The sequence below is a fragment of the Micromys minutus genome (genome assembly GCF_963924665.1).
Source record: "Micromys minutus genome assembly, chromosome: 11".
In the NCBI taxonomy this organism is placed as follows: Eukaryota; Metazoa; Chordata; class Mammalia; order Rodentia; family Muridae; genus Micromys; species Micromys minutus.
Genome location: NC_137980.1, coordinates 53,823,235 through 53,849,002, shown reverse-complemented (window position 1 = coordinate 53,849,002; position 25,768 = coordinate 53,823,235). Strand labels below are relative to the sequence as shown.

General features: G+C 46.3%; 1 protein-coding gene across 1 annotated transcript; it reads left to right on the top strand.

Moving 5' to 3' along the window:
* Positions 1-66: 66 nt before the first annotated feature.
* POFUT1 (protein O-fucosyltransferase 1) lies at positions 67-23,927 on the top strand (the record flags this gene model as incomplete). The annotated part of the gene is made up of 7 exons (XM_080924859.1): positions 67-202; positions 1,929-2,050; positions 5,788-5,970; positions 6,999-7,111; positions 15,330-15,522; positions 16,780-17,022; positions 20,053-23,927. 7 exons carry the CDS (start codon positions 67-69, stop codon positions 20,239-20,241), a joined length of 1,179 nt encoding a protein of 392 aa, XP_080780985.1. The 3' UTR covers positions 20,242-23,927.
* Between the last annotated feature and the right edge of the window lie 1,841 nt (positions 23,928-25,768).

The window sequence follows — 25,768 nt, the reverse complement described above, 5'->3', positions numbered from 1 at the left end:
TCTCCCCCTCCCACCCCCCCACCCCCCAGCCTCCGGGCCGCGGAGCTCTGGGGCTCTGCCGTCGACATGGGCGCCGCCGCGTGGGCACCGTCACACCTGCTGCTGCGGGCGTCTTTCCTGCTGCTGTTGTTGCTGCCGGTCCGTGGGCGGTCGGGGGGCTCCTGGGACCTGGCCGGTTACCTGCTCTACTGTCCCTGCATGGGTAAGGCCTCCTGAACCCTCTGCTTTAACGGAGAAACTGAGGCCGTGGAGGCGGAGCCACGTCTCTGAGGCGCCCAGAGACTTCTCAGGTCCAGGAGAGACCTCCAGCGAGAGGCAGGGCGAGCTCTTCCCTGCCCTTCTTGCCTGGGTATAGAGAACCCATTGGTGTTCAACTTGCCATTCGACAGATGGGAGAAGTTAAGTGACTCACTCGAGGTCTAATCAGACTCAGATCAGTAAATGGAGTTTGTAGGGCAAGATTTGCCCGCACTATCTCGTGGCAATTCTTGCATTCATTCAGCAAATAATTTATATGGCACTTTCTTTTAATTTTTTTCCTTTTTTTCTTTTCTGTCTTTTTTTTTTTTTTTTTTTTTTTTTTTTCCTCCTTTTGGTCCCAGGAGCTGTTCTCTTTGCTGGTGGTGAATGAAACAGATAAATCTCATACAAACCATTATAGATCCTTCATTTTAGGAAGACAGACAATAAAAAGTTTTTTAAGTGAGTGCAGAATTTGTACAAGATATTTAAAACTGTGGCAATAAACGATAACAAAGGACTCTTAAGAACCAACCGAGGGATGTAACTTAAATGCAGTAAAGAATCATCACTATAAAAATCCCTCCTCTCAGTTCTTCAGTGACTTGCACTCGTCACTGCCTTAGTCTCCTTGTCATCAAACCTTTAAACTTTTTCTTGAAATCATCAAAATCTATCTATCATAATGAATTTGCTTTCATGTTTAGTGTCTCCTAACCTGAATTAGAACAGAATGACTTGAAGGCAGAACTCGTACCTTTCTGATTTTATATCATCTAACATGGCACCTGGCACATTGCTTACCTTGCAGTGTTTGTGGAATGGATGAAGGGATGTTTCGTTGATGGTAGCCAAATTCGGCTGCACACAACTTCAGTCTCAGCGATAGAAGCCAGAGGCAGGTGGATTTCTGTGAGTTTAAGGCCATCCTGATCTACATAGAGAATTCCAGAGTAGCCAGGGCTACATAGTGAGACACTGGCAAAACAGAACAAACAAACAAACAAAAAAAACACATAAGCCTTTGTATTTGAAGCATTCACAACCTGAATGAACAGCCGATGAAAAAAGCCAGGACATGAAAACAGACATGTTAATAACTGAAGTTATGGTTTATAGCTCAGTGGTAAAGCATTTACCCGGCATGTCCTAGATCCTAGGTTAAATCCCCAGCACAGAAATACACAATCTGATTCACAGCTGTAATTCTAGCATGTCGAAGGTAGAGGCAGGAAAATTGTCACAAGTTCAATGATAGCCTGGTCTACAGAACAAGTTCCAGGACCACACAGACCCTGTCTCAAAAAACAGTAACACAAACCCACACTGAGAGCAAGAGAAATGGACAGGAATTGTTTAAAGTGTCTTAGCAAGAAGCATCAGGGTCACTCCCTTCATGTGCAAGTAAGTGGAGACAAGTCAAAGGATACTCCTGACAAACATGGCAGGTAGAGTGGGGATTGTAGAGGATGTTATAGAAACAGCGTGGATTCTAGAGTGCCTGTGGCAGAAGGAACAGGACCTGGAATGTCAAACCTGAAAGTCTGGACCTTCTCTTCTGAGCCAGTGTTATTAGCTCACTTTGGTTACTTGGCTTCTCCAGCCTTGGATGCACATCTTTGCCCAGCCTGTTATACACCATGCCCTTAGTGCCCCAGGCTGCTCTACCCACAATGTACCATTTTCAGGACGCTTTGGGAACCAGGCTGATCACTTCTTGGGCTCCCTGGCATTTGCAAAGCTGCTGAACCGCACCTTGGCTGTACCTCCATGGATTGAGTACCAACATCACAAGCCTCCATTTACCAACGTGAGTACTTCTGCCGACCTTGGCCCCTGTCCACCTTTCCCCACGGTTGTAGACTTGCTTGACTCTAAGGCCTCTGGGTTTTTTTTTTTTTTTTTTTTTTTTCTTCCACTCTGGGCTTGGTCTCTTCTCTGCCGAAAATTGTCTTCCTTGAAATAGCAATAACTAGCTTTTTTTTTTTTTTTTTTTTGGTAACTGAACACCTGCCGTGTGCCGGCACTGTCTGAACACTAGATGAGGGTTAGCTCATCTTTCTTCCAGCTAATCCTCAGGAAAACCAAGGTGTAGAGAGGTGAGGTAATTTGCCAAAGCGTGCACAGCCTGTGCACTTGAACTCAACCCCAAGGCTGTCTACTTTAAGAGACTGTATCTTGAAGCTAAAGCCTCCTTTTCCAGTCCCAGTTCACACTACCTTATAGATATCCTGTTGGTCAATACTCAGTGACAAGTGCTATTATCAATTTTAAAAGAGAGACTGAGGCATGGGCTAGTTAATAGTATATCAGAGGCCAATGACCCAGATAACAGTGACGCTCCTATGCTGCCTCCTCCCATCAAGGGGGTCTCTTAGCTTATTCTTTCTGTCTTCCAGTAGCTCCATGTTCCAATTTTCACTGTGTCCTCAGAGACCTGGGTGTAGGAAATTAATATTTAATGGGTTGATTTTAAAAGTAAGTAGTTAGCAAAATCATACTTAGCATGAACAAAACAGTGTATTTCACCCCGACGCCTTCTTTGCATAAATGTAATTTCTCCTTTACATGTATGCCTCTTTTTTCCCCTCCCTGCAGTGCTATGGATTTGCTCTAGGTTATATTAATCCTAGGGAAATGCTCTACTACCATTCCGTACCCCTGACCCTGAAAAGCTTATTGGTAGAAGTCAAAACCCAGGTTACTGACAGTAAATTATTCTGGACTGTGCTTCAGACCTTCCTTTCAAAAAATCAGGTGAGCTCCTCACTATATAGAACCCAGCACACAGAAGTTCCTCGCCTTCTAGGATCCCTGGATCTGACTTGTTTGGCTTCACTGATAGATTTAGGTATTGCTGTCTGTCCGGCTTGCTGTATCATTGCCCTCTTGGCCAGATGTCATATTGAGTCTCCACTTCTTTGCTTCCCGTGGGTATCTCAGCCCATCTCAAGTGAGCTTCTCTGTCTTACAGTAACCATTCTCACTGAAGTCACCAGGGACCTCAAATTTTCCAAATCAAGGTTAATTTCTCAAGTTGTGTCTTCCCTGACCACCCAATGGCTTCTGGTCCTATGGGCCTCTCTTCTTCCTAAACTTCCCTTCCCCCCTGGCTTCCAGGACATAACTTATTCCTGTTCCAGTTCTGATCTCAACAAGGCCACATTTTTGTGCCTTGCTAGGGGCTTCTCTCTTCACCCACGGTTGTGCTGGTACGTGTCCTCCCTCTGTGCCTCCCTCTGTGCCTCCCAGTGACTGACCACTGTTACCATTACCTCTCATTTCTGTGGGCTCCTGTTGACTGACAGTTTGCTCTGTCTCATTACACCTCCAATACACCTCTGGTACAGGCTCTTTCCTGACCACACAGTCCTATTTCACACTTCTGGACACTCGGGTCTGCTTGGTCGTCACAGATGTCTCAGATTCAGAAAGCTGGAACTGAACTCAGTATCTTTGCCCACAAACCTGTGTCACCGTCTATACTTCCAGCCTCAGTGTATCCCATCTCCATTCACTGGACACCAAGCTGGGACCCTAGATTTCATCCTGAACACCCCTCCTGAATATACACTCAGCTCTCAAAGCCCAGCCTCGCCTTCTTTGGCATCTTGTACACGTCTAGACTATTTCATTCCTCACTTAGATATGTGACAGGTACATATTAACTCAACACTTAATAAGCTGGGTGTAGTGGCTTATGCCTGTAGTTCTGGCACTTGGGAAGCTGAAGTAGGAAGATTGCTTTGAGCTTAAGGCTAACCTGGGCTACATGGGAATATCTCCAAAAAATTTTAAAAACAAACCTAAGTGAATAAATAATGCATTCATGAACAAATTCAAGGATCATTAAAGTAACTCCATAATTCCCTTCCCTCATCCAACCTTGGCTACTCAGTGCATTCTTCCCTCTGTCAGCACATAAACTCTTTAAAAAAAAAAAAAAGAGAGAGAGAGAGAGGCAAACCTCACCAGATGGTGATGAAGGCCTCTGAGTCTAGCACTTGGAGGGTGAGGCCAGTCGGAACTACAGACAAGTTCCAGGCTAGCTAGGGCTGTCTAATGAGACCGTGCTGAGGTTCAGAAATGCTATTCTCCACTCCATGCTCACAAACCCTTAGCCTGAGACTATACAGCAGCGCAGCAGAAGCCTTGAGAAGTCCCGCTGAGTAAAAAAGAAGCCAGCCCAAAACACGGGTGCCTAAACCTCAGCAGCTCTGCACCTGAACTCGTAGGATATGTGTGGGAACCCCTGACCTGTACAGTGGACTCCAGAGATTGTTCCATGGTGTTCTAACAGTGTATTTAAATTAATTTCCTTTTTTGTTTGCTTTGTTTTGGTTCTGCTTTTGTGTTTTTTTTTTTTTTTTTTTTTTTTTTTTTTTTTTTTTGGTGGTGGTAGTTCTTTTGGTTCTTTTTTTTTTTTCCAAGATGGGGTTTCTCTGTGTAGCCTTGAGTGATCTGGAACTGTCTCTGTAAACCAAACTTGCCTAGAACTCAGAGCTCTACTTTCCTCTGCCTCCCAAGCACTGGAATTAAAGCCACCAGTACCCAGCCAGTTTCTTTGTTGTTGAGACAGTCTCATATAGCCCAGGCTGACCTCACATTTGCTCTGTAAGTGTGAATGACTTTGAATTTCTGATCCCTCTGCCTCTATCTTTAAAATGCCAGGATTACAGGCATGCACCACACCTGACTCAGAAGCTTTTAAAAATCTAAAAAATTGTGATGATGTGTATAACTGTTATCTTTGAGCTGCCTGACTAGAAGTTGTCCTCATGAGCATATTCTTCTCCTTACTGCTCCATCTTCTTTATTTTTATATTTTTATTTTCTGAGACAGACGTTTATGAAGCCCAGATTGGCCTCAAATTCCTGCTCTTTCGCCACCATCTCCATGTGATTGGATTACATGCATGCATCACTGTGTGTGCCTTTCTGGTTACATGCATGCCTTTCTGTTAGGAAGAGAAACAAAGTAGTGTAAAGTAGATGAGATGTGTGCTGACCCTGGTCTCTCTCTACCGTCATGGACTATACCATATGACCCTGCATCTTTTCTGTGCTTCCATTAAGTCACGGAATGTTGCTGTCCACATCTCCTGTAGAAAGTACCCAAGGCTGCACAGAAGGAGCATGTCATCCTGTGGGTACGGTCCCAGCAGCAGCTTCAAAGCGACCACTTCTCCACTTCTAGTAGCTGTTATACAGGGGGCTCAGCTTTCTACATTTGCTCCAACGATTTGTAGATTAACAGGCATTTTGAACACCGGAGATTCTGCTGTTTGTTTTTAAGCTGGAAGATGGTTCTTTCAATTTCTTTGCCCCAACTAGCATGTCTGCTTGTGTCTGCTTGTGTCTGCTTGTGCCTGCTGTAACAGAGATGAACCTAACACCTCATCTTTGCTAGTCAGGCATTCTACCACTGAGCTCTATCCAAAGCCCACTACAGGTCTCTCTCATATCACATAGTCTGGGTCTTGGAGTTTACTGTTTCTAGTGACAAGGATACTATGGAGACCTGTCCTCTTCCTTTTTCCCCTTTAGCTCCATGTGTCCTACCAGAAGTACTTTAAACTGGAGCCTCTCCAAGCCTACCATCGGGTTGTCAGCCTGGAGGACTTCATGGAAAAACTGGCCCCCTCTCACTGGCCCCCTGAGAAGCGGGTGGCATACTGCTTTGAGGTGGCAGCCCAGCGAAGTCCTGATAAGAAGACATGTCCCATGAAGGTAGATCCTCTTCTGTGTCCTCTAGGCCCTTAGATTACATGGTGGCAGTATGTGGAGAAAAGGGGGGGTCTGTCTGTTTCTGGCACTTGTTAGCAGTGTCATACTGGGCTCCTCTGAGATTTGCTCTAGCTGGCTCAGAGAGAGTAGGCTGTCTGTAACAGCACCTGGGTGCTGAGGTACTGTCAGAGACAGTAACGGATGCTCGCACAACAGTCCCACATGCCAGATGCTGTGCCGGCAGCCAGGTGCGTATTTACTCCTTAACTCCTCAGACGATGAAGGAGGTGCTGATAATGTCCTCACAATATAGAGAAGTAGTATGGCTTACTGTCCACTCTCTTAACTTGAATGGTTTTCCCCTTCTCCACAGGTAGTTGAAAAGTTGCCATGAATAATTAGTAGAAATTTGTGCATTTCTGCTACTTTGTGAATATGATACACCCTGGTTATCTTTTGGGACACGTGGTAGAAATGCTATAAATTTTGAGAAATGACCTAGCTTGTGTCCCTCGTACAGTGCTTACCAGCTGTCTGACCTTGGGCACATATCTGCCTTCTGAGTCTGATTCCATCTTGTAAAGTAGTAAGGTGTGTTAGCCATTTAGAACTCTAGTTCAGTGGTTCCCAACTTGTGCATTGCCTTTGGGTGTCAAATGACCCTTTCACAGGGGTCACCTAAACCCATCAGAAAACATAGGTATTTACATTATAATTCATAACAATAGCAAAATTATAACTAATGACATAGCAGTGAAAACCATTTCATGGTTGGGGGTCACCACAGTATGAGGAACTGCGTTAAAGGGGTATAGCATTAGGAAGGTTGAGAATCACTTCTCTAGTTCATAGTTCCAGGAGAGATTCCTTCAAACACTGCTGGAAGCCAAAAGAGAAGCTCTCGAGCCTTTTTCTTAGGCCCCAACCAAGAGACAGGTGTCACACTGTCTATCTCCCAATGCCCTTTCTCTCTGCGGGGTTCTGGCCTCATCTCCAGGTTCAGTAAGCTTTCTACCACTTTCTTTCTACAGGAAGGAAATCCTTTTGGGCCATTCTGGGACCAGTTTCATGTGAGTTTTAATAAGTCAGAGCTGTTCACAGGCATTTCCTTCAGCGCCGCCTACAAAGAACAGTGGATTCAGAGGTACTTGGCGGGACAGCAGTACTGGGTTTAGGAAGGCCTGAGGCTCGGGCATCCAGCTCCTTCCCAGCCCTTTCTCCTACCCCACCCTCTTGTAAGAGACCAAAGGTGCAAGCACTGTGTTCTGTCTGTTGAACTTAGGATCCTATGCGATCTGTTTCCATCTCATCGCCTGCCCCAGGGTTGAGCAAGAGTTTCTCGGCTGATAAGGGATGTCATAAAAAGAACATTATTCAGTCACATGCATGTTGATTTCCTCCTCCAGGCGTGAGAATCGCTCCTCTTCTGTCTCCATCTTAGTAGGGTGAAACTGGAAGCAGTGCCTGGAGAACAGCTCAGGTGCAGACTGGCAAGTGATGTCACCCTCATAATTACTAGCTAGGCTTTATTAATTGTGCGCCATAGGCCCTATTTAAGAAATAGGTTAGCAGGACACAGGCACAAGCTGTGAAATATTTATGGAGCGTCTGTCATGTGTAAGACACAGTATTCAGAAGCCAAAGGTATATGAAAAATGAGGACAGCCCAGCCCTGGTCTTTGGAGACCCACAGTTTAGTCAGATAAACTTGTGAGGGAATCTGTTGTTGGTGTTGTAGCCTGGAAAGAAAGAGTCTGGGCTTAGATGTCAGAATATGGGGTGCTAGAGACCTTGCCTAGCAGAAATGAGGTCCTGGGTTCACTACCACAAAACAAGTCAGATTAAACCAAGTATGGTGGCATTCACCTTTAATCACAGCACTAGGGAGGCAGAGGCAGGCAGATATCTGTTTCGAGGCCAGCCTGGTCTACAGACAATGCTGCAGGGCTACATAAAGAAACCCTCATCTTGGGAGAGGGGCAGAGAAGGAGGAGGAAGAATAAAGAAGAAAAGATTGTTATTATTATTATTATTATTATATTGATGTTGTTGTTGTTGTTAGGGGGTTAGGGGAGCTTGTGAATTGAAGGTGGTCATGGCATTTGACATTTATAGGCCAGTGGTAGACGGCAGTAAGACAGGAGTGAACACTGGCCGGAGTTCAGGCCCAGCCTTGTTTTTTTCTTGGGAGACAGAAACCATTCCAGCTTTCACCTAGGTTTAATGAAAAGTACACTGAAGTCTTTGTTTCCTGTCATAGAAAGTACATGGTGCAGAGTAAACAACCAGTTAGGTGCTGTTCACATTATGTCTCTAATAAATTTTATGAAATAGCTATTATTAATTTCATCTTGGGAATGTTGGAGGTTAATCTCAGGACCTGACACATGTTGGTAACCCCTCTACCACTGAACTACCCACTCCTGCAGTCCTCAGTTTTATAGAAGGAAGCCTACTCATATATGGGTGGGTTAAATGACTTACCCAAGGTGATAGAGCTGTTGCACGGCCAGCTTGGATCTGCACGTGACTGCCGTGTGCCACACGATCCCTAAGTTTTGGTAAACTCAGTTTTAAACTCAGAGTTAGTGAGTTTTAAGATGGAATTGTCATCTAAGTTGTACACATAAAACAGAGAAAGCAGAGAAGAGTGAATCACTTGTCCGAAGTCATGAAGCTTGAAGTAGTGGAGCTATACAAGTCTGACTCCAAAAACCCATTCCTTTCTTAAGATTTATTTTATTGATATGAGCACACTGTAGCTGTCCTCAGACACACCAGAAGAGGGCATCAGATCCCATTACAGATGGTTGTGAGCCACCATGTGGTTGCTGGGAATTGAACTCAGGACCTTTGGAAGAGCAGTCAGTGCCTCTTAACTAATGAGCCCTCTCTCCAGCCCCAAAATACCTCTTTATATCTTCACTGTCCTGTGGCAGTCCATGGGACTAATCCTGTGGCTTAGCTACAGAGTTCTTTTGGCCTGGGTTTTTGTTGGTGGTGGTGGTTTGGTTTGGTGGTTTTGTTGTAATTTTTTTTATTTTCCATTTTCTTTATAGAATCTCAACCATACACAGTTTAAATCCAGGTTAACATTTAATTTCTTGGAATGAGTGGTCTAGAATATCCACCACAGACTAGACAGTTTGGGGTTTTTAGAGGGTTTTTTTTTTTTTTTTTTGGTTTGGTTTGGATATTTTGGTGGTGTTTAGTTTGTTTTGTTTTGTTTTAATAAATAAATGTCTAGGCATGGTAGTTTACACCTGTTATTCCTAGGCTCAGAATGCTAAAATATGAGGACCAGGAGTTTAAGGCCATTCTGAGCTACATAGTAAGTTTAAGGCCAGGTTAAGCTACATGAGACCCTGTCTAAAAACAAAACAGCAAAATGAAATTTGTTTATAATTCCACTGCTATAAAGAGCATCATTAGCCTTTCGGTAAATGTAGTTGCCTGTCCTGCTTTTTTTTTTTTTTTTTTTTTTTTTTTTCCTCTAGACACAGCTTCTCTAATGTAGCATTCACTGTCCTAGAACTGGCTCTGTAGATCGGACTGGCCTCAGAGATCCACCTGCCTCTGCCTGCCAAGTGGTAGATTAAAAGTGTGTGCTACCTCTTCCTGACTTCCCTCCTACATTTTTATACACACACACACACACACACACACACACATTAATTAAACTTGCTATGTTGCTCAGGCTGGTCTTGACCTTGTAAACAGTCATGCTAATGAAGTCAATTTCAAACATGAAAATATGAGAGTTCAAAAGAGTGACTAGCATTCTATTATGACTATTTATGTTGATGGAGTTTTGCTTGATTTTGTGTTTTTAAGACAAATTCTGGCCTACAACTTACTATGTAGACCAGACAGGCCACTAACTTGCAGTGTTCTTCCCGCCTCTGTCTTACTGTGCTGGGATACAGGTGGGCAACGCCGTGCCCATCTCGGTGAGCTTTTGGAAAACCACTGTAAGTGTACAACTCAGTCACAGTAAGCACGTCACAGCGTGCAGCCATTGCAACCCTCTATCTCCAGAACCTTTTTCCTCTTCTCAACTAGAGATCTGCTCAGTAAAGGCTAATTTCCACGCCTTCTTCCCTTGCCTTGGTGTAAAGGATTCTGTTTTCACTATGAACTTGCCTATTCTAGGGACCTCAGGTGATGAGTGGACCCTCATGTAGTACTTTTTATGTCCAACTTGTTCACTTAAGCATACCGTCTTCCAGGTTTGTTGGTATTAGAGCATGTGTTTGAGTCTCACCCCCTTGAAGGCCAAATGGCACAGTCTCCCACCACATGGATTTAGAGGACCCTTCCAGCTCTGCTCTTTCTCAATCTACAAACCAGTTCAACAGATAAAGTTGTATGTGTATGTTTATTTAGTCTTGGACGTATGTGGACTGTTGTGTTGAAATTTTTCTCATGTATAAAGAGTAGATGTCTGAGTATATGGTGTGCTTCCTGCCACTGACAAAATACCTGAGAAAACAAACCTAAAGAAGGAAAAGTTTGTCTTGGCTCATGGTCTCAAAGGCTTCAGCCCATTATCACTTGGTTCTGCTACTTCCAGGCTTGTAATGGGCCGCAGCATTATGTTAGGGAGCAATTGGATTAAGTCAGCTCACAGGGTGGAAGCAGAAAGAGCCAGGGAGAGGGACCAGCAAGACAGTACCCTTAAGGGCATTCCCTCTGTGTCCAGCTCTCCTGCCGTAGGGCTGGGTGAACCTCGGGTACATCAGTGCCACACTGTGGCTGCTGAGGTCCTCTAGGCTCACCACACATTTGTAGGGTCAGTAGATGAGAACAGAAGATGCAGAGACACAAACAAGGCAGAGTCCTGCTCTCAAAGTCTCTGCCATGAAGGACGCTTTCCCTCCTGTTCTTTGCATGGGAGCTCTGAGTTGGCCTTCAGGGCTTTATAGACTCAGCCCTATAGGCCTTGCCCATTGCATATGATCTCTATGTGTTTGCAGAGAGGCTAAAATCTGGAAGAATGGCCAGCAATTATTATGGTTTAGATATGAAACCCCTTGCAAAGGCTCACATGTTGAAGTCTTGTCCCAGTGCAGCAATCCCAAGAGCTGACTGGAGCAGGAGATCTCCACCCTTGAAAACAGATTCATTCACTGGTCAGGTTGGGTGGTAGTGTTGGTCAGGTTTTTCCAATTCTCAGACATCACTGAGGGAGTGAGCAATGAAGTCATGGCCTCTTATTTGTTGCATGTTGAGTCACAGCTGATATAGTCCTACTGGGACAGCTTTGTGCTGGCCCAGGTCCAAGGCACAGGGATAAACATTCCAAAACTGAACTCACCAAGGGTCAGTTCCAGGCTCTTTCCAAGAGAACAGGGAGGGATAAATCCTGATTTGTCTTAGTAATTCACTACCCATCAGGTCAGAAAACCTGTTCCTGTTAGAGGCCCCTGAAGTGATGTCTAAAATGAGCTTAGCCTCAGGCCTGGCCCATAGTAAGGTGATCAAGTAATACTAGTTTCTTCCTCCTTTACCCACTGCCATCTTCAGGCTTGGTATTTTTATAGAGCCCCTGATCCCTCGCATTCAATTCTAAAAATATCTACAGCACCTGCTGCCAGTGCTAGGGGCTGTGGCTCAGAGAAGCTTCATATTTCTGTATTAGGAGATGCTCCTTAACTGGGCAGGACAATGAGAGAGTAAGACTTAGGAGTCAAGAACACAGCTAGTAGTTAAAAGCACTGTCTGAGCTAGGCATGGTGGCTCTCAGCACTCAGGAGGCAGAGGCAAATAGATCTCTGTGAGTTCAAAGCCTGGTCTACATAGTGAGTTCCATGACAGCCAGAGTTAAATAGTGAGGCTGTCTCAAAAGGGCCGAGGAGGCACCTGCTGCTTTTACAGGGGACCCAGGTTCAGTTCCCAGCTTCCAGATCAGACAGTGCCTATCTAACCTAGTTTCAGGAGATTTAGCACCTTCTTCTGTCTTCCATAGGCACATGCACACGCATGATGCAGATACATACACTTAGACACATATACATTCTTAAAACTTAAAAAAAAAATGGTGTGCACCCTGCCAGAGTGTCCCACCCTGTGACTTTGCAAGTTATGCGGCTCTTTGTGTCCTTATCAGTAAGATAAAATAGTAGGCACACTTCCCTTAAAAGGCTCTGGTGGGAATTAAATGAGTTAATATGCAAATAAAGCAATTGCTTTTCGCCTAATGTGGTGTAGTACATTATTGCTATGTATCTACATATAAACAGAACCATTAAGAGTCCCGCCAGGGGCTGGAGAGTTGGCCCAGTGGTTAAGAGCACTGACTGCTCTTCCAAAGGTCCTGAGTTCAAATCCCAGCAACCACACGGTGGCTCACAACCATCTGTAATGAGATCTGATGCCCTCTTCTGGTGTGTCTGAAGACAGCATACAGTATGTTCATATATAATAAATAAAAATAAATATTAAAAAAAGAGAAGAGTCCCACTAGCCAAGTGTCATACAGAGCCAGGCATAGGCCTCTGACCAATGTCTGGGGAAATAATGGTAAAGGGACTGCTAAGGCCACTGTCCTTCGTGTTCTCCTGTCCTGGCAACAAAGATGGTAGCTATTGAGCTTGTCAGCATGCAAGGAAGGAGCTGAGCCTAAGAGTGGTGTCTGTCTGGAGGTGAAGAATGTGTTGGTGTTGGGGTGAAGAAGGCATGGCACATACATGATCCTGTGATCTCCATGACCAAATCTCCAGTCACCAAGCATAAAGTTACATTTCTTCCTGGTTCAGTGTTGGCTTGGTTGGTTTGGTTTTGTTTTTTTTGAGACAGTGTTTCTCTGTGTAGTTCTTGCTGTCCTGGTACTTTGTAGACCAGGCTGGCCACCTGCCTGGTGCCTTTCTAGGTCCACCTGCCTCTGCCTCCCTGGTGCTGGGGTTAAAGGCATGCACCACCACACTGGCATAAAGTTAAATCTTTTTAAACTAGGTTGTACGCAACGTGATGATGATACTCAGCATTTTGTCAGACCTTTCTGTATGCTAAGTGCTACTCTAAAGGTTTTACTTATACTAATCCATTTAATCCTTTCAATAGCCCTATAAATGGATATATTAACTAGCTTGACTGTGCTGATCATTGCATACAAAACATTACCTTGTATACCTTAAATATGTAGCTGTGGTTTTTAATAGCTTTATGAGGTAGGACTGTTTTCAGCTCTTTTTACAGACAGGGAAACTAAGCCATGGATGGATGGATGGATGGATGGATGGATGGATGGATGGATGGATGGATGGATGGATGGACGGACGGACGGACGGACGGACAGATGGACTCATATGTGAAAACATGTTGTCTTTAGGGAAAGAGAAGAAAAGGGAAAGACATAGTGAGCTAGGGCTTTTATTTTTTGATTTTCATTTACTCTGAGGTGTGTGTGTGTGTGTGTGTGTGTGTGTGTGTGTGTGTGTGTGTGTGTTCTTTCCTGCCTTCATGTGGATTCCAGGTAACCTACTGAGGTCCTCCTGTTCCGTGCAAGTGCCTTTATCCTCTAAGCAGTCTTACCAGCCTAAGATATGTATGTTTTTAAACTGCAAAGCACAATATAGCATTAGCGTCTGCTGGTGTAGGCCATTGTTTTCCACATTTGTTTTAGGATTTACCATAGTCCATGACATTTTTTTACATTTTTATTTTACTTTCATTATGTGCATTTGTTTAGAAGGACAGCACACAGAGGACAGCTCACTGGAGGCAGTTCAACCCTCCCATGTGGGTCCTGTGGATTGAACTCAGGTCATGTGGCTTGGTTGGTACACACCTTTATCCCATGGGCCAATGTGCCAGCCCTTTTATAATTTTTATTTGAACTATTTTTTATGTGATCATAGGTCCACATGCACTGTGACAGTTTAAAGAGATCTTGTCATGTACTCTGACTCAGTATCCTAGCCAGGATCTCAACAGTGACGGAATCCTCCTATCTTGTTTAAATCCTCTTTTTGTTTTTTACTTATGTACACCGTATGTATGCATATGTTAGTGCTGTGTGATTTCATAGGTTCATATATCCAGTGACATAGTTAGCATACTAAGTGTTTCTTTCGATGTATGCATACTTATATTTCTGTCCCTGCCTTCCTAAAAACACAGCATCCCTGGCAGCCATTAGCCTCTTTTCCGTGTTGCCCTTCAGAGGTATGTAATGGATCCATGTGGCTTGTGCTCTGTGGGCATTGGCTTTTCACTTAGGGTAATTTCATTAAGAGCCATAGCTTGTTTGGTAGGCCATGCTTTCTATGGCAGTGGCAGTTCGTGGTATGGACATGCTAATGTTTCTATTTGAGCTGTTTCCAGCTTAGGACAGCTGGAGTAAAGCTGCTGTGAGCAGTAGTGTATTTGTTTGTGTGTGAATATGGGCTTTTATTTCCCGGGCTGAGTGCTTACACTGCATCACTGGGTCATATTATAAGTGTATGTCTGATTTCATAAGAGACTTAACTGCAAACTTTTCCAGAGTGGCTTCACCTAGTCTGTAATACCCAGAAGGGATTTCAGTGGGTAGGCTAAGATATTTGGCAGCAGAAGTCTGGAATCAGAATTGCACTCTGAGTTCATAGGCAGCAAAGTGCTTTATGTTGCTGGATGGAAGTCTGGGTTGAGCTGAAGAGGAAACACGGATTTACTACTCTTTGGTTTACTGAGCTCTCACATGCTCCAAGCACTGGTTAAGGCAGACAGAAGGCACTGCCACTGGGGCCTAGTCTAGCAGAAGAGAAGATATATGTGGAAAGATTGCAGAAGGAGTCTGTGTGGTGAGAAGAATCTTGAGAGGGTGTGCTGGGGTTATCTGAAGACCTTTGGTATATCACATGAGGCTAGGACCCATGCTGGTCTCGTTCTTCCCAGGTCCCGACATAAACAGTATTTGCTAAGTATTGAGTGGCTGGCCTAATCCCATGTGCACAGTTCCTATGAGTGGGACCAACATTGTCTGTGTAAGCAGCTTTGTGTCTCAATCCTGCTGTATGGGTGAAAGGGCAAGGCTGGGTCCAGACACCCCACCCTGGAATGAATTACCACGCCACAGATTGGAAGCCAGCGTGATATATTAAATGTTGGAATGCTCTACTGTAAATTTTTAATTGTTAAACAAGCAAAGAAGGTTGTAAATTCCGTGCGGCTGGAACAGTATTGCATATTGTACCTGCTGTCTCCACCAAGGTTTCTTATCAGCCAGTTGGGATTTCACAATCTTTCGTCTCTTGCTTGTTCTAGGGGCCTCTCCACAGGGTCTCTGGGGCATGGTGCAATGCTGTCCTTTTTCCCGTGGGGTGGCAGCAGGGCTCTCTTTGCTTCCTATCTGACTTCCCCTTGTTCCATCCTATGCCTAGATTTCCTCCAGAGGAGCATCCAGTGCTCGCACTGCCAGGGGCCCCAGCCCAGTTCCCTGTCCTGGAGGAACACAGGGAGCTCCAGAAGTACGTGGTGTGGTCCGATGAGATGGTGAGGGCAGGCGAGGCCCAGATCAGTGCCCACCTCGTCCGGCCCTATGTGGGCATTCATCTGCGCATTGGCTCCGACTGGGTAACTTCCTCTTCCTCTCTCTAGCTGTCATTTGCCTGAGCAGAGCCCAGGCCTGTAGTGATTGGTGGTGAGTCTTAGCTTGGAGCAGAGACATCTAACTCCACCAAGTGTGGATTTTATCTTACGATCTTGCTACTGCAGCATCCGAAGGATGTGTAGCTCCAGCTGGAGAGCTAGCATCTAACAGCTGGTATTTGTACCCTGTGTTTGCACATGGGTAAACTAAGGCTTCAAGTCAGATCCCAATCTAGGAGTCTTCTGCCTCAGTTCAGTGGTTAGCCAGTAGATTGCTATTGAAAGGGAGCTATGGAGCCCGAGTAGCCCATAGCTTTAGTCCCAGCACACCGGGAGGCAGAAGCAGGTGGGTCTTTGAGTTTGCCAGCCTGGTCTGCAGAACAAGTTTCGGGACAACCAGGAATACACAGAGAAACCCTGTCTTGGGGATGATAGATATAGATGTGGGGGGCGTTCAGCCAGGTGGGGATTCTCAGAAGTGTAGGTGTTTTCATCCTCCCAGAATTTGTGTAGAATACCCCAAGAAGAAAAACATGTAGTCATCTCACTAGAGGGTAAGAAAGAGCTTGATAAAAGAGCGAGAAAAACTCCTAACTAGCCAGAAATAGCCTGGACCCACCTCAGCCAGATAAAGCCTATCTCTGGGACCCGTAGCAAACATGTGCCTCTGGGTAGTGATCCGAAGTCAGGGATCAGATAAGCCTCCCTTATCAGCAGTGCTGAGCTTTACTGAAGTCCCAGATAACAATGAGAGCAGAAAAAATGCTTTTCAACTTTACTCAGAAATAACCAGGGTTGCTGTTTTGGTATGGGCCCACCCCTATGGTTCTTTGTAGCCCAGGTTGGCCTCAAACTCACTGTAGCCAAAGCTTTCCTTCAAGCCTCATGATCTTGACTGCTCCACCTCCCAAGTGTAAAGATTACAGGTTAGCCTCGCCACTCCTGGGTTTGCCCTTAGTGTTATTAATACAAATATTGTAGTGGATAGGGATGTAGTAGCTCAGTGGGAGGACATTTGCTTCACATGCACAAAGTCCCAGGTTCAATACCTACACACACACACACACACACACACACACACACACACACACACACACACACACCACAGGGGAGGGGGAAAGAGAGAGAGAAGCACAAACTGGAATGATAGGCCCCCCTGTAGCACTTTTCCGTTTACCTGTAACTGTGTTGAGGTCAAGACAGCTGCTTCTCTGACTCTGTGCCCTCCACTCCTCCCTGTAGAAAAATGCCTGTGCCATGCTGAAGGATGGGACTGCAGGGTCACACTTCATGGCTTCCCCTCAGTGTGTGGGCTACAGCCGCAGCACAGCGACTCCCCTCACCATGACCATGTGCCTCCCGGACCTGAAGGAAATCCAGCGGGCTGTGAAGCTTTGGGTGAGAGCGCTGAACGCCAGGTCTGTCTACATCGCCACAGACTCTGAGAGCTATGTGCCAGAGATCCAGCAGCTCTTCAAGGAGAAGGTGCGCCTGACCCACAGGGAATAGAAACTGAAGTCTGCTAGTCCCTCGGCTTCTAGACCTGCTTTGGGCTCCCTCCACCAGCCCCTTGTCCACAGCTCAGTCATCCTTGTGAGTTCTCTCTGGTCTTCACTCCAGGAGCTCCTGCATCCCTGCTGGAAGGACATCCCCAGGTCCTTTCTTTGCTTGAGGCACTTTCTAGACCACCCAAGACTAATGTGGGCCTTCTCTTCTGTTCTCTGAAGTTTATCCTGGTGCTTTGAAATGGAGTGCACGGTAGCTGAAAGGTTAAGAGCATATACTCTGTTTTGTTTTTGGTTTTATTTTTGAGACAGGGTCGTGTGTCATGTAGCCTAGGCTGGCTAAAAAAATACAGTATGTAGCTGAGGGAGACCTTGAACTCCTGATCTTCTCTTTCTTGCCTCATTAAAGTGCCAGGTTCCAGGCTTGCACCCTTAAACCTATCTCTAGAAATAAACTTGAGACTTGAATTCTACTCATTCTGCAGCCTTGCAAAAAGTTACCTGACTCCTCTGCTGATTCCTCACCAATAGAGTGGAACCGAATAGCACTGACCCCAACAGCATTTGTAAAGATCTGTTTTTGTAAAGAAATGATGGTATTTCCCACTGTGAAATAATGCTCAGTAAATTAGCTCCTGTTAGTAACAGAAGTGAATGAAGGGGATCTTTTGTGCTTAGTGACTGTTTTAGGGGTGCTGCTCAGCAACAGACTTTGCTTGGCACATGTTTACGGCTGAGGGACAGCAGGTGACGAGTGAGTGTGCTGAGTGACTAGTGAGCATTCAGGAGACTAGGTGACTGAGGACCTTAGATGCCAGCAGTCCTAAGAAGAAGACAGTGGAAAGATGACTTTTTAAAATGTGTGACCAAGAATAATTTAGAGGCTGTTGAGGAATTATGTAAAAGTGGTTCAGAGTTTGACTAAGGACTCTGACATTTAGAAATAAATAGAGGTGAATGTATATTTTATTAAAATGAATATTTAAAAATCAAGGGGAGAGGCAGACATTGGGAGCCACTGGCCTTAAGTGATGGGGCGTCTTTCTGTTCTTTCACTTGCTCCACCCCCTAAAACACGAGAGATGCTCCAACCAGCAAGCAAGTGTGGGGGCAGTGCCTCCTGGTCTGCCCTGCCCATTTCCTATATAGGAAATCAGCTGAGATACCTCAAGGTCCTCTTGCTCCATCTACCCCTGCATGCTGTAGCTGAGGAAGTCTGCCCAGAAGGGCAGAATTAACTGAGAGGTCCCAGAGCCCATAGCGGCTGGAATGACAGAGCTGGTAAATTCAGGGAGTGGATGGGGCTGTTTGGGGGCTTTTGGCTGAGATTAAAAGATAGTGTCTTTAACAATCCAGGAAGCGAAGCTCCTGATGTCAGAAAGCTTGGTGGAACAGCAGAGCACTTCCAGGCAACTCTGCCCACCTCTCACCTGCACGGAGCTGAGGCATGTGGAGAGTCCCAGGGGGTTTTCATGAGCCTTAGGGTTGATGCACTTATTACTTAGGCCTTGAGCCGCTTGCTGTTGCCTACTTCCTGTTCCTGAGCCGTGTTCTTGCCCTACCCCCACGCCACCTCCACTCCTCAACCCCATTTCCCATGGGCTCACAGTTCTCCTCCTCCTCCTGATGTGTGGCATTTGTGTGGGTTATGTCCATATGTGTTTGGAGGCAAGAAGACAGCTTCGGGTACTGTTTACCTTTTGTTTTGAGCAAGATCTCTTACTGGCCTGAAACTTACAAGTAGGCCAGGCTGTCCAGCCAGCAAGCCCCAGGAACTGCCTGTCTCTTTTTCCAGTGCTGGCATTTTAAGCACATACCACTAAACTAGCTTCCCTTTAAAAAAAAAAAAAAAGTCTCACTATGTAGCTGTGGCTGGCTTTGAACTCAAGGAGATGAACTTCCTAAGTGCTGGGGGATCAAACTTAGGTCTTTCTATTTGCAAAGCATCTTTCTGACAGAGCAGTTTCACCAAGCCCCTTCCCTTGTTCAGTGCAAAACCTCACACTGTTACACTAGGACAACAGTGAATGAGATGTGGTCCTGCCTTCAGGGTCACATCCTGGACTGGGAGAAGACTCTGGGTGAGCAAACAGGAGTGAGGATAGAGGTGGTGGGGCTCTAAGAGTAGAGCACAGGGCACTGATCTGGTAGGCAGTAGGGAGGGCTTCCCCAAAGTTTGCCATATGATTGGAAAGGGGAAGGGTAAAAGGAGTTAGCCAGGTAAAGAGAGGTTGACCTCCATGTCTTAGCTAGAGTTACGAGTGTCGTGGTAAAACATTGGGGCCAAAAGTACATTGGGGAGGAAAGGATTTTATTTGGCTCACATTTCCACATCTCTGTTCATCATTAAAGGATATCAGGACAAAAAAATCAGAACAGAGCAGGAACCTGGAGACAGGAGCTGATGCAGAGGCCATAGAAGGGTGCTGCTTACTGGCTTGCTCCTCGTGACTTGCTCAGCCTGCTTTTTTATTAGAACCCAGGACCACCAACCCAGGGCAACACCATGCAGGAAGTGACAGAGGTCTCAGGGGTGGGTAGACTGGACAGGACATGGGGCCTGGGAAGAGGAAGGCATGCAGGCAGATGGATGTGATCGCTGTGTGCTCCTTGCTCCTGTGTCTAGCTTGAGAGAAGCCAAGCAGGCAGCACAGAGGCTAGCCTCGGAGGACTGATGCTGAGGGTAGAGCCCAGGGCCGTGTGCCTTATGAGGTCATACTGTACACATGAGTACACCTCCGAGCCTGGGCAGCCTTTTAGTGAGTTGTGAGGGCACTGTTGGATAGACAGAAAACATCAGCAGGAGTGGTGTTGAAGGAGCTGGTATGGGGGACAGGACTCAGGTTGTCACACTTCAAAAACAACTGCCCCAACTCTTCATCCTCTCCAATCTTCTCTTGGTCTGAAACTTCAGTCAGGAGAGCAATGTTGAGAGTGTGGCCGATTAGCCTTGTCTCAGCTGACCTTGGCCTAAGGTACCTGCTAATGCTCTTATCCTTCCTCCCTACAGGTGAAGGTGGTGAGCCTGAAGCCTGAGGTGGCCCAGATTGATCTGTACATCCTTGGTCAGGCCGACCACTTCATTGGGAACTGTGTCTCCTCGTTCACTGCCTTCGTAAAGCGGGAGCGGGACCTCCATGGGAGGCAGTCGTCCTTCTTTGGCATGGACAGACCCTCCCAGCTTCGGGATGAATTTTGATCCCATCTGGAGCCCACCAACCAGTCTTGACTGCTAAGGGTGCTCCTGGACTGCACACCCCTTTTCTCTCCTGCCAGAGATAGAGAACAGTACCAAGGACTTCCTAGAAGAGCAGACATTCCATCCCAGGCATCGGTTCCCATGCTCCATAGCCAGAGCTGCCCTGGGCTGCATGTGCTTCCAGAGAACATGCACACACAAAGCAACCCACCTCTGGGCTCGCCCCGCTCTGAGTGGCCTGCAGTGCTCAGCTCTCTCTTGAGTGGTTACTTTGGTTAGGGGTTTGGGGAGGGAACAAAAGGGTATGGTTAAGATGGTCTCTTATAGCCCAGCCTGACCTTGAGCTCCAGGTCCTCCTGCCTCTACCTCCTAAGTGCTGAGGTTACTGTTGTCTGCAACCCTCAGTTGATCTCTGTAGTTTTGATGCAAAGCCATGACTACCTGAAAACTTGCCTTTGGTTTTAAAAAAATCAGTGGAATCCATTAGCACAGGCACCTAAAGTGACCTTACAAATACCAACAAAACCAAGGAGCAGGCGGGCCTTTTGGCTGCTTTTCCGGGGACCCCTAAAGAGCCATCAGACTTACCCACTGCTGGGCCTGGGCTCCTGTGCTGTGAACAACAGGCAGGAGTTAGCAGTTGTGCAGTGCTCTGAGGACCAGTGACACAGCAGGTGGCATTGTTCGGGCCTGCACTGATAAGGCCGGCAGGGTGCTCTGAAGACTGCTGTCTCAGACCCTCCCAGCCTCTGCTCTGTGGTATCAGACCTCAGGACAGCTGTTCCCCAAGGCCTGCTCGCCAAGCCTCCGATACATGTGCGCATAGAGGCCATGTGAAGCCCCGGCTGGGAAGCCCTCCAGCCAGTGCTCCGCCTGCCGGCGTGGTAAGGTCCTTCTGATGCTGCTGTTCTCATTCGTAAGAAGTGAGTTCTAGGTGACTGGTCAGATGGGTCTGGATTCTGCCTTGCACAGGGACATTTAGAGGCTGAAGCCCCAGTGGGTGACCATGCAGACCATCCTGATTGGCCCAGTATTTCTGAAGAGTAGGTGCCGGGGCTCTTGTCCGTGGCAAGCACTGCACTCTCTGACCCAGTTTCTCCCCTGTAAGTGCTGAGTCTGGTGGGTCAGCTAGTGAGCGTTGTAAACCTGGAAGAGAACAAGACTCCTACGTGGCCATTTGGAGTTTAACTGCTGCTTATTGTCAGTTCTCCCAGACCAGGCACCCTGCTGGCACCTGATGGGCGTCCTCTTATTAGTTTACCCTTGGCATTATCCTTTTCTTTCTGACAACAAAGCCAAAAAGCAAATGTTCAGAGAAATGGTCTCCCAGGCAGGGCTGCACAGCTCTGGGTGGTAAGCCAGACCCACTGGGCTCTGTGCTGCCTCCCAGAACACACTGAAGGACACAGGGAATGATGAGCCACCCTGACCTGCCTCTGCGTACTGCTTTTGGCTTCTGCTGCCAGCCCTATAGGAAGAGCAAGCCCTGGATAGTTATAGTACCAGATTTCATTCAGGAAGTGTTTACTGAGCACCTACTGTGTGCAGCGGAGAAAGCCTCAAAGGATCAGGATTGCAATCAGAAAGGAAAACAAAGCATGCATGCTGTAGAAGGGAAGTGCTGTGAAGAGAAGCCAAGGCTACAGCACAGGGAAGCTATCTTAAAGGAATCACCTTAAGGAGTAGAGGACCTACTCAGCTAAGGAGGCTGCGCATTTCCAGCAGCACACATGGCATGTGCCAAGGCCCTGAGGCAGGAGGGGTGCAGCAAGGGAGCATCAGTAGATGAGCAGAAAGGTGACATCTCGTGGATTCACTTTGTTTGGGACCAAAGAGAGGTGTGGCCTGTTTATGAGGACCGTGTACCCATGCCTGGAGAAGTACGAGACAGGGGAGTAGAGCAGAGGCTGGTGCTGCCTGTGGGTGAGAGGCTAGCCCATTGTGCTGGAGGTGGGAGAAGAGATCACATTTGAATATATCAAGTTATTTTTGTAACTCAGTCTCTTTTTAACGATACCAATCTATATAACCCTGTAATATATAATGTCTTGGGTTTTTTTACATAACCACACATCATATTTTCCCTATGTGAACATAGCCGAATAGATGCTTTTGTAAACTGCCACTGAAGGGTGTTTCATGGTTTGTGATTCACCTTCTTTGAGATCAATTCCCAGCTGTTACTATTGGGATTTTTTTTTTAAGACAGGTTTTCTTTGTGTATTCTTTGCTGTTTTCGAATACTAACTCTCTAGACCAGGCTGGCCTCTAGTGCACAGAGGTTCCCTACCTCTGTCTCCTGAGTGCTGGGATTAGGTGAGCACCACCATTGCTCAGTTGCTGGGGTGATTTGAAAACTACTGCCTACAGAGACTCTTCTTTATTTAAGATACAAATTATGATAAATTCCCAGAAGTGAATTTGTTCAATACAAAAATTTATATAAGAAAATTCAACTATGCTCAAAAACTGTGAATTTAAAAAAAACTGAACTCAGTGTTACCAGTTCATTTTGCCAGCCAGTTTTTATCCACTGCTCCTGGTCTGTCTGGAGACGTTGCTGTTTGTTTCACTTTGTACTTTGTGGTAGGGTCTTCTGTTGGCCAGTCTGGCCTGGAACTCTTCATGTAGCCCAAGCTTATCATGAAATCCTAATCCTCCTGTCTCAGCCTCTCAAGTACTGTGATTACAGTAGTGAGCTGCCTCACATTGGCTCCTCCTACGTCTGTAAATGAATCTGCACAGATGCCCAGCAAAGTGCCAACAGGATCTGCTGTAGTGAGGAAGGAGGGAGGGAGCCCCAGGAGGAGGTTGGGCTCTGGCAGGCCTGTTTTCTCCCATGTTTCCTTTCCAAATTCTAGATGCTGAGGCAGTGGGTATCTTCTCTGGGGTGTCCTGCAGGACAAGACACTGAAAGCTATTCATACCTGAGCAATCCAAGTGGCAGGAGCTGAATCCCCCAGGAATATGCATTTTTACAAATTCATGTAAAAGGCCCAAGGCCTGCCCGTTTGGCATCACCTGGTTGAGCCTTTTATATCCAACCTGTAATCTCGGCTACTTTGGAGGTTAAGACAGGAAAATTTTAGGCCTACCTGGCAACTTAGGTAAAACTGTCTCAAAATAATAAGGATTGAAAAAGATATAGTGTGGTTGATCACTACAACACAGCCCTCGGGAGTAGAGCAGAAAGTATCCCATTTATACAGGGTGCAGTGTCTTGGTCATACTGGCCTGACAATAAAGCAGGGCCTTGTGCACAAGAGTTTGGACTCTGTTTTGGCTGGTTTTTGTCAACTCGACACAAACTAGAGTCATCTGAGAAGAGAGTACCTCAGTGGAGAAAATGCCCGTGTCAGGTTGTTCTATAGACAGGTCTGTGGGCTATTTTCTTGACTGGTAATCAATATTGACAGGCCTAGCCCACCACGGGCATTGTCGCCTCTGAAAAGGTGGTCCTGGGATAAGAAAGTAAATGGGAGACTGGGTGTGGTGTCACCTTTAATCCCAGCACTGGGCAGACAGAGGCAGCCAGGTCTACACAGTTCCAGGACAGCCAGGGCTCTGAAGGGTCTGCAGCAAACCAGTAAGTAGTGTCCCTCCACACTCTGCTTCAGTTCCTGATTTGAGTACCTGTCTGGCCTCCCTTCATGATGAACTATAAAACCTGTAAAGTGAAATAAAGCCTTTATCCCCTATGTCGCTTTGGTCGTATTTATCACAGCAATAAAAAGCAAACTAAGATTCCAAGCCTGGTGTGTGTCCCAAAGGATTATCCAGTCTCAAACCCTGAGTTTCACAGTTGAAGAGGAGGCAGTGGTGAAGTTGAAACTTGTTGTTCTTTGGGAAGTTAGTTATGTCACATGATGTTTTGCTGGGCCACACGGGTGAACGGATGTCTTGCTAAAGCAGACATGGGAAAGGATGTTTGGATATAGCAGATACAGGAAAGGACACTTGATAGAGTATATGACCCCACAGACAGATGAGCACTGAGCCCTGGTTTGCTCCCCTCATTATTCTTCACTAATAACATGCATATATTGGTTCACCTTACATAGTGTTGTTGAGCTTAACTTGTGGTAAGCTGCCTTTGAGAAAAACTTGCCCAAAAACTGCTCGTAAGATTCCTGCAACAGCCTCGCCTCAGGCCGATGATACAAGCCTGCTCATTTCTTGGCGATCGAACTCCAGCTGCCTGGTGTCTGCCTGCCTAGAGAACTGGTCTGCAGCTGCTGGATTGTATTTGGTGTTTGCTACCAGGCTGAAAAAGAAGCTTACCCCCCCCAAAGAACTATTGCTGAACAGATCTACTCCCCCATATCCCAATAAATTTTCTGTGCTGGGTGGTGGGCTAGAGATCAAACCCTTACTAAAAGGTTTTGCAAACAAAAATGTATGCCTATACAGTGGTTCAGAGTAGGACAGAGCTTTGTCACCAAGTTCTCTGGCTCTCACTAGCCCCTCCACCCTCTGAGCTTTACCCCCAGAAGCCTAATCCTCTGGAGGCAGGAGGGGCTTCCTCCCCACTAGACTAAGCTTTCAGGTTCCTGTTGGCTCTCTGGCAACAGCTGGGAGAGATGGTCTCACCCTGAGCAAACAGTGTGGGAAAACACAAGGAAACTTCTGGAAGGCCGTGCCCAGCAGGGCTGACCCAGCCCTAGGACTGCTTCAACCCCTACTGAGGCCCTCCAAGTCTCCCCAGTGTTTCAGACAGAGTCCTTCACTTCTCTGGCAGCCTGTGCCACTGTTCACAGCTGAAGAAACAGCTTCAGAAAGGGTGAGCGGCCTCCCACGGACTCTCTGTTATCACCGAGCATCTTCGGTGTGTTAGCTCCAACTGCAGTCTCAGCTCTGGTGATGACCCAGCAGGGCAGAGTGGAGTGATGTCACAGGCAGGCCTAACAGTCGGGGTGGCGGTAATATGGACAATTTTTAAAGATATCATCATTGTGTGGGGGTGACCAGCGTGTATAAAAACTTTGTGGAGTCAGTTTTCTTTGGCCCTTACATGGATTACAGGAATTAAGGTCAGGTTTCAGGCTGGGGGGGCAGGCAAGTCTCTTTCCTAACCATCTCACTGTCTCCAAGTATACTTTTTATGTTTCATTATAATTAAATTTCTTTTGGCTGGAAAAATGGGTCAGTAGGTGAAATTCTTGCTGTGCACATATAAGGACCTAAGTTTGGCCCCCCAGAACCCACACCAAAAAGCTGGGAAGACTAGACTTAGCAGTTAAGAGCACTAAACTGGGCTGGAGAGTTGGCTCAGGTGTTAAGAACACTGACTCCTCTGCCCGAGGTCCTGAGTTCAAATCCCAGCAACCACACGGTGGCTCACAACCATCTGTAATGGGATCTGATGCCCTCTTCTGGTGTGTCTGAAGACAGCGACAGTGTACTTATATGTAATATATATATATTTTTTAAAGAGCATTAAACCTACTATTCTGTAGAAGACTTGGGTTCAGTTCCCAGAATTGACACGGTAGTTCAAAACTATCTGTAACTCTAGTTCCAGAGAATC